General features: G+C 37.2%; 3 protein-coding genes across 4 annotated transcripts in view; 2 read left to right on the forward strand and 1 right to left on the reverse strand.

Moving 5' to 3' along the window:
* Positions 1–9,203, reverse strand: part of usp48 (ubiquitin specific peptidase 48) — a 190,017-nt gene that overhangs the window by 81,941 nt on the left and 98,873 nt on the right. The gene's annotated exons all lie outside the window — the stretch shown is intronic.
* LOC137496656 (uncharacterized) overlaps positions 1–9,203 on the forward strand; it is a 72,943-nt gene that overhangs the window by 26,078 nt on the left and 37,662 nt on the right. The window lies entirely within an intron of this gene.
* On the forward strand, positions 48–9,172 carry LOC100003022 (uncharacterized). The gene is made up of 10 exons (XM_073917244.1): positions 48–205; positions 457–750; positions 831–1,133; positions 5,297–5,596; positions 5,672–5,722; positions 5,851–5,901; positions 5,978–6,016; positions 6,384–6,422; positions 6,704–6,750; positions 6,829–9,172. Exons 1-9 carry the CDS (start codon positions 151–153, stop codon positions 6,736–6,738), a joined length of 1,167 nt encoding a protein of 388 aa, XP_073773345.1. The 5' UTR covers positions 48–150; the 3' UTR covers positions 6,739–6,750; positions 6,829–9,172.

Genomic DNA, 9,203 nt, shown 5'->3' on the forward strand with positions numbered 1-9,203 from the left:
TAAAAAAAAAAACTGGGCATGTGGCCTCATGACGAATGTTCATCATCATAGATGGACTGCACAAAGCATCAAATGGTTTCCTGTGGTCTAATGCGTTACTTTCTAATTCACTCATGAGCTGAGTTTCATGTCTGTTTCCCACTCGCTGCAATGGATATTTTCATCTTCATCGTTTTTTTTCTCATTATGGAGGTACAGTGTTACAGTAAGTGATCTATGATGTTTAATATTCAATAAGGTCTACACTTGTAGGCAAAGACAGTCAGTCCTGTAAAAGTTTAAGCAAAACACATGAAAACTGAACCCATTAATTGTGTCAACATTTGGTTAACTATAGAGATAATAAGAGTTTAAATGTTAAACCCAAACTCAAGCAGCAGTTTGATAATGATAGATGTAAATGTGGTCAGTCAGTGAGGAGATATTGATTGATTGATCTGTTTTGTGTTGTTCCAGATGCTCCTACTGTTCGTGTTTCTTCAGATGTCATTAGTGAGATCAGCTCAGTGAAGATCAGCTGTGAGACACCAGCATATGTTACAGTGAATCAGTGTTATTTCACTATAAACAGAGAAGAGAATATAAAACCCAGTGCATCATGTGAGCTGGAGTTCAGTGGTGCTGAATTGCTCATATGGGCAGGTGAAAAATCACCTCAATCAGTCGACATTATCTGCTACTACACAACAAATGAGAGAGGGATTAATAAACCATCATCTCCTTCTCATGCTGCCACAGTGACTGTTCTAGGTGAGACATTTCACTGCAGTACTTGTGTCTGACAAATTATTATTTGTTTCTTATTAACTTGTTTATTTCACTTTAAACAGACACACTTCAGAAACCCTTCATCAGTGTTAGTGAAGATGATGATCTGCCCAAAATATCATGTGAAATACCACTATCAGTCAGAGCTGAATTCAGATGTAGTTTCTACACTGAAGATGGAGCTCGTCTGTACAGAAGTGTCTCTCAGAGGAGTCAAAATAAAGAGAATCATATTTGTATATTTTATCCAAACTACAGTAATCTCTTCACACAGTCAGTGAACAGCAGACAGATAAGCTGTGATTATACAACAGCCATCAAGACTGACTTCACATCCCCACGGAGTGACACAGTCACCATCAGAGGTGAGAATGTTTTTGTTGAAACATACTGTATGATCAGCTTTAAAGATGTAATCCTGTAATCCTGTAATCCTGTAGCCAGTGTAACTTACTACAGTAAATCAGTATTTCAGAATGTCATGGCAGGTGGCTAATTAATAAATGAGAGTCACTAAACTAAACTAATAAAGAAAATATTGAAAAAAAGCTATGTAGTTGTAGAAATCTATCAGACACTTAAAGTTTGCTTGAAACGTAAGTTAAGATTGTGCCTTTTTACACTATTGTGACGTTACGTACATATGGAAACCATGGGAAATAGGAAAAAATGTAGCGCTGTTTTTGGGAATCGAATGAATTATTGAAAGATGGACATTAACAAAATGAAGGAAGATTGGTCAAGGCAAAGATAAAGCACATGCTGTAAAGACGTATGTTAGTATGGGTCCATAAGAAGAAAAGTGAAAAAAAGTTGTTTTGAGGGGAAGAGAAGGTTATGGTAATTGATAAAAGTTTATGAGGGAATTTTTTTTTTTTTTTTTACAAATGAATGAAGAGCAAAGATACATCATTAAAAAAACAATAATATATTAATATAAAAATAAGTAGAGTAAATTAAAATGTCATGGCAACTTTACTGTGTAAATTCTTTAAAGAACAAATTGTAAGACCTTTTCAGACAAATCATAGTGTGATCGGATATATTTAGACAAGATTGAAGGATCTTTTGAGCTGATCATCTGGTGAAAGTTGTAAAAAATAGCACTTGTTTTGTAAAGTGTCAATGTAATAACCAGAAATGACAAAAAAATCTCTTGGTAATTATTCTCACTGTCTATCATTGTTTCCTTGTAAAAAAAAACCTCACTTCATCCAGGAAGAAAGGAAATAAATATACAAACAAACAAAACCATTCATTCATTTTCTTTTCGGCTTAGTCCTTTATTAATCAGGGGTCGCCACAGCGAATGATCTCCCATACACACTTACTCACATACACACATACACTACGGACAATTTAGTTTACCCAATTCACCTATAGTGCACGTCTTTGGACTTGTGGGGAAAACAGGAGCTCTTGCAGTAAACCCACGCCAACACGAGGAGAACATGCAAACTCCACACAGAAATGCCAATTGACCCAGCCGAGGCTCGAACCAGCGACATTCTTGCTGTGAGGCTACCCACTGTGCCAATTTGACACCCAACAAAACCATTAAAATAATATAATATATTATTAGTATTATTACAGTTATGTAATTTATTAAGAATAAAATAACTAAATAATAAATTACATTTATAAATACAATTATTTTTGATTCTCAGCGTGTGAAGAGTCACAGTTTCAGTTTGTTCTAAAACTGGAAATGTGTCAATGTGTGCACTTATTTGAAGAGAAAATTGTTTTGCATTGTTATCTCATGCACACTACATGATTGTGCATGTAAAACTGCATGTGACAGACTTTGAGTGCAAGAAAGCGAGTGAATAAACTGTTTCTGTTTTAGTTTGTCTTATGAGAGTATAGGTCGTTTCTGTGGGCTGCTAGTATGCTATAATTGCATGGCGTGAACAGCAAAACAGAAGTGTAAAAACACCAGGATGTATTTGGGTTATTCTCACGAAACCATTAAAACAACATGGCACTTACAATTTTAAATATTAAGCTTAGTAATTTGGTAATACAAAAAATATTATAATAAAAACAACACTGTTCTCTACGAAGCACAATGTGTAACTTCAACATTATTTATTTTTAGTCATTTTACGGCGGTTTTTACTGAAATTCTCATTACCAAAACGTGTCCATGTATGTTTGAATGTGTGTTATGTTGTAATTTAAACAAATTAGCCCAAAAATTTCAGCATAAAACCAAATTAATTGTTGGGGGTTGCGACGGTCAGTCACGTCTGTCCGCAACGCCACTGAGCAGATATAAACATTCAGTCCTCAAGTCTGTGCCAACACAAATTTGTTAAGTTAGCTTAATAGTTTTTACAAATTTAAGTGGATTGAACATACAACAATTAAATTGTTCCAACAAAATTAAATTGTGTCATTTCAACTTAAATAAGTTGTTTAAACAAGCAGAAAAAGTAATTTTGTGAGTGTACATTTGCTGCTGTGCCCAATTCTGACTCTACAATAACACTGATTATACTGTATGCTTTAGGTTAGATTTGAAAATAATTGCCCTTTGTCACCAATTCTTTTCATAATTTATATGGACAGAATTTCAAAGCGTAGCCTTGGGCTGGAGGGGGTCCGGTTCGGGGACCACAGGATTTTATCTCTGTTAGGGCTGATTTATACTTCTGCGTCAAACGCTGGCATATGCTACGGCGCTGACGCATAGCCCTTCGCCGTGGCCATCGGCGTCGCTGATGTGCACCTCTCAAAAAATGTAACTACACGTGGCAACGACACGTAGCGCAAGCTCTGTGATTGGTTGGCTTGGTAGCGCTGACGAGTCTGGGCGGGACCAAGAGCCGCGCGAGCGGCGCTAGCCCAATGGAGCGATTGTTTACAAGTATGGAGTTCCGTGAAGGAGCTCCAGATGGAAAGTTTTGTTTTGTGTTTACCTCATAGTTAAAGCTGTTGCACGTCCGCCGGTTCCTGCCTCAAAATGAGCGAGTTTGAGCCACTTGTACATCCCAGAAGTGTTCAGGAAACGCAAAACATCAGTGAAGACACTCGACACAGAGAAACATTTACACCTCACTGCTAACTAGCATTTCGGAAGTGTTAATGCAGACCAACAGAGACAGCGCGCAGAAGTATAAATGCACAGCTACGCTCGTTGCATGCTCCGTGGGTTACGCCGGTCACTTGACGCAGAAGTATAAACCAGACTTTATTCGCAGAAGATGTTGGCTTCAACGAACATGGACCTTCAGCATGCACTGGGGCGGTTTGCTGCCGAGTGTGAATCAGCACCTCCAAGTCCGAGGCCATGGTGCTCCACAGGAAAAAGGTGGTTTGCCATTTCCAGGTTGGAGGAAAGTCCTTACCCCAGGTGGAGGAGTTCAAGTATCACGGGGGAGAGAGGGAAGGATGGAACGTAAGACTGACAGGCGGATCGGTGCAGTGGCAGCAGTAATGCACTCGATGTACCGGTTGGTTGTGGTAAAAAAAGCGCTGAGCCAAAAAGCAAAGTTCTTCATTTACCGGTCAATCTAAGTTCCTACTTTCACCCATGATCTTGAGCTTTGGGTCATGACTGAAAGGACAAGATCTCGGATACAAGTGGCTGAAATGAGATTCCTTCACAAGGGTGCAGGGCGCACTCTTATAGATAGGGTGAGGAGTGCTGACACCTGAGAGGAGCCTGGAGTTGAGCCGCTGCTTCTCCACATCAAGTGAAGTCAGCAAGGAGAGCCCGAGAGATAGTAAAAGACAAGACAAGAGAAGCCAGCCAGGAGAGATAGGGGAGGGAGAGGAAAAAGTGCGACTGCCTTTGCCGAAAGCCAAAGAAAGATTTTGAAACATTTCGTAGCCTCAACATTTTTGCTTTGGCAGTTTAAGTGTTTCACAAAGCCTCACTCTGCCCACCAGTAGAAAACTGGCAAAAAGTTTGAAGCAGGCTGCTAAAAATCCTTTATGGAAAACAGTCCAAAAACAACACAAACATGGTAAGGAAAAGAAGGACAAGAATGTTTAGGATTGCACACTTTACAGAAAAAGAAAACTACGCAGGGAGAGAGAAACTGAAGGTTTTTTATAGTCAAGCGTAATCTGTGAGAATGATCTTCAGCTGTGTGTTTGTGCATATATCAGTCCAGATTGATTGGTATATCAATCTGGACTGATTGATATACCAGATTAATATGACAGATTCAGATTGTTCAAAGCTGTAATGGGTTTTGATTGGCGCAAAGCATCATGGTAGTTGTAGTCCATGTGAATGACAGGTAGCATACAGATAGACAGAGTGCTCTCTAATGAGTTTAGTGGGCACTCCAGCTGATAATCATAACACCAACTACTGGGTTACATTTAAAAAAAAAAAAAAGTATAGTCCAACTTTAACTCAGGGGTTGGGTTTGTCCATACAAATATAGACAAACCCAACACCTGAGTTAAAGTCTGTTTAAATCCAGCATTTTAGAGTGCAGAACAAGATTTGGTAAGACAACAACAAACTCACTGTACACATTATTATTATTTTATTTTCTCCCTTCATCAGGTCTTCCTCAGCCCAGACTGTCAGCATCTGCTTCAGTTCTTCAGGAAACAGACACAGTTGAGCTGAGCTGTGACAATACTGAAGAGCTAAAGATGGAGATGTGTGTCTTCAACAAATATGGAAGAGAAGGTGACTCAAAAGTGAGCTCTTCATGTCAGCTCTCACTCACTGCATCTCAGATCAGTGTTTGGTCTGGAGCTCAGAGTTCATCAGTGAGAATAACCTGCTTCTACATTGTGAAAAAGGGACAAAATCAAACACCATCTCTTCAGTCTGATCCAGTGACAGTTACAGTCTTGAGTAAGTTAAAAGGGCTTGTACAGTATCTTTGACTTGTAAATTGACTTCTAATAATTCTGATTATTGTCTCTGCAGCGTCAACACCAACCACCACAGCATATACTACTACAACAGCCATGAAAACATGTGAGTAACTGAGTTTGTAAATGAAGAAGACATTTACTCCATCGGAAAATGCCCTCTATAAAGATCAGTATTACTTGTTAAACATTTAGTATACTGTACATCACTGCAAATTTCACCATTTCTTTCAGCAACGTTAACTGTAACTTCGACTTCTGCAACCACAACAAACACAGAATCTGGTAAGTTACTGATTACAGCCTTTCTGATTATTTTAAATTGAATTTGAGAAATTACTGTGATTTTTTTTTTTTTTAGACTTTCAATCACAGACAGATTCCACGATACAAACCCTGGGTAAGTTCATCACTCTAGTTAAATGGCAAAAGCAATACAGGTTCATTGGGAAGTATGCCCAGGGCTATATTTTTCAGAACCAAAAAATATCTGTAAAGTTTTATTATTTTATACACTGAAAAAAAAAAACATTTCTGCAAAATTGTTGCAAAGAATTAAAATGGGTTGTATTTAAACAAACAAATTAAATTTATTAATGTTCAACTTTATTTTTTTGTTTGAATTTAGCCCAAATAAATTAACAACCACTTAACTAAAAAAATTAAAGACAAGGAATTTGAATACTTTTTAAAGCGTTTATTCTTTATTATGCTGTAATACATAGACTTACAGTATTAAAGACTTTTATCTTGAATTATTGTTTAAGATTCATCAGAGGAATCTACTGGAGAAACCACAGAAACCTGTAAGTGAAGATTGCCTTTATATAAAACATTATTGCCTCATTTCACTTTAAATTCCTTTAGTGTTAAAATGAGTCTTAAATGAGTTATGAAAGCTTTTATTTTTATCAATATTTACTCTGAATGTTGTCCATTCACTTAAAACACAACACTGAGAGCAAGAATATTTTTTCAAAGACAACCTTGATTTTTAAATTAAATTAAATGTATCTAATATAAAAGCCTAACATTATTTCAGAAATGATCTTATTAAACATTATCATTACACTTTTTTTGTGCGCAGACTCATTGCTTAATTTCTGTCTGGACTCGGACTGATCTGCTTAACCAGTAAGTACAATGTTAATTGTGGAAAAACTGAATTTTATGATATAGAAATAATTGATAACCAAGTCTGTATTTCTGCAGGTTCTGATGATAATATTCTCCTGCCAGATGGAAAAAAAATGTTTTTAACTTCTGCATACTCCTCAAAACTCCAATGACCTGCTTCATTTCCAAGTCTGAAAATAAATCAAACAAATACATGTCCATAAAAGGATTTTAAAGTGTGCACATTATACACAACGTATAACTAATAAACTGTTATTCTGATCAACAGGTCCTGTTTTTTTTCATATTCTGAGCAAAAATGTATGTAATGTTGGTTAAATGTGTTAAAGTTGCTCTAATCAGGATTTTCAGTTACAGTTTGTAATTGTAACCGAAACATGTGGTTACAGTATACACCTTTATGTGGGTGTGTCCAACTTTGAGAGGTCACGCCCCTACTCCTCTGGACATTTAAAGGGCCATGAAACCCCCTCGATACAGCAGGGTGTTTTCACACCTCTACTTTGGAAAAAGTCAGAAAAGTGGGCGTGTCCAGCTCTGTTTAGGGGGGAGTGTCGGAGGAACTAAAGTGGGATGGTGTGGGAGTGTCTATTTGGGCATGCGCGAGTTTCAGTCAAAATACACACACATGAGAAAGTGATGGTGTTTAACCTACATGGACATCTGTAGTCGAATTATTTGCCAAATTATTAAATGTTGGACTTTAACTGCAGTTTGGCTCTTTCATTCAGGGAATTCATTCATGCCCCTCGCGACAAACGCAATATTTGATTCGAGGATCTGCTCTAAGCGTGTATTTTTCATGCAATGTTTGATACCGCACGGCGAATGAGAGAAAAAAAAAACTCTGTATTTCCAGGAAACCTAGATGCACTTGGCAGGTAGCGTCAGAAAGCCGCGTGTGTTATTCCGGTCACAAAATGCGGTGCTATGTTTGCACTCAGTGCAATAGTTAACTTAATTCGATACGAACAAACTGAATAAACAAAGAGCACTGGTCGCTCACTTACCAAATCTGTAGAGACAGGACAATCACCAGCAACTAGAGCCGCGTCTTTATGAAGAGGAGACTAACGTTACAATCGAATCCGGATTTCAGCGTTTGCAGATGAGAACAGCTCTCAGGTAAACAATGTTCCTCCTTAGACACGTAAGTTATTGTTGTTGAGCGTCGCGTACACTGTTAATCCACACGTGATCCAGATGAGCTCTCACAGAGAGAAAATGAAAACGAAACTTAATGGCAGCAAACTATAAAAGCAACACTTCACGCTTGTTTTGCCAACACAACGTGGCGTCTCTGTGGCGTAAACACGGTGACAGTAATGAATATTAATGAAGTTGCACAATAGAGCGCGCTGATTGGTTTGAACCAAGTCTTACTCATGCATTAATGCATCACACTGTAAGACGTAAAAAGACTCACTCTGGCACAGACGCCCAGTCTGCACGCTGTAATACACGCTATTATGTCATGACCGTGACGCAGCTTCAAAAATTAGTTTCAAACAGGAAGTACGAATTTGCTTGAAATAACGCAAAAACAACCAATTTACACTTTTTAGTGAAATATAGGTGTCCTAATAGTGTTTTTAGCAGTGTGCGACACATATACGACTGTCAACAGCTCAAAAAATGTGTTTTGGTGTTTCGTGACCCTTTAAATGAAACACACACATAGTCAGTGCAGAAAAGTCTTTACCACAGGAATAGGATTTCTATAGGTTTCATCACATTAAATGTAAGAATTTCCAAGGCTTTTAGACAATTATGAATCAGATTTCAGACTAAACGCTAATTTTTTTTTCTAATGGCCCAGTAAAACATAAAAAAAAAAAAATATTTAAAACATATTATTGTAAAGAAGACAACTAAACCATAATGGTAAATAAAGTTATTGAGATGAAATGTTAGTGATTGGATGGGTATTAGCCCGACTGGGTACAGGTAGCTTTACATGGACAGAGGAAATTTAAGACCATGCAGTTTAAAGTGATTCAAGAACTACAACATAATATTTCAGTGAGTTTAAGACTTTTAAGGCCTAAAATACCCTGAATACATTTTTTTTTTTGGTGGGAAATCCTATATTGTGCTTCTGAGGCTTAAAAAGTTTTTGAATTCATCTTCAGAATCACTAGTTTTTACACCATTTACACAAAATGTAAAAAGAGGCAATTTAACAGATTTTTTTAAATAAACAATTTCATAAAATTAGAGCACTTATTGCCCTATTGTTTAATTGTATTTTACAAGTTTGTATCATTTTCTCTGTCAAACATTTGTCCATTTAATGAGTAACTGTGTCCGCCTTTATTATTTGACTGTATGTTTTATTGCTTATCGTCTAGTCTCTCTCATTGTAAGTCTATAGTTTGTTACATTTGCGAAACTGATTACAGATGGCATTTGCTCTAGATTAAAATAAAGCTGTGCACGTGGCCTCATGA

The sequence above is a fragment of the Danio rerio genome, chromosome 11, assembly GCF_049306965.1.
Source record: "Danio rerio strain Tuebingen ecotype United States chromosome 11, GRCz12tu, whole genome shotgun sequence".
Taxonomy (NCBI): domain Eukaryota; kingdom Metazoa; phylum Chordata; class Actinopteri; order Cypriniformes; family Danionidae; genus Danio; species Danio rerio.

Coding starts and splice junctions, on each gene's coding strand:
- LOC100003022 (XM_073917244.1), top strand. CDS start 151: ATGGATATTTTCATCTTCATCGTTTTTTTTCTCATTATGGAGGTACAG. Junction 5,723..5,850: donor TACAACAGCCATGAAAACAT/GTGAGTAACTGA, acceptor CATTTCTTTCAG/CAACGTTAACTGTAACTTCG. Junction 5,902..5,977: donor CACAACAAACACAGAATCTG/GTAAGTTACTGA, acceptor TTTTTTTTTTAG/ACTTTCAATCACAGACAGAT.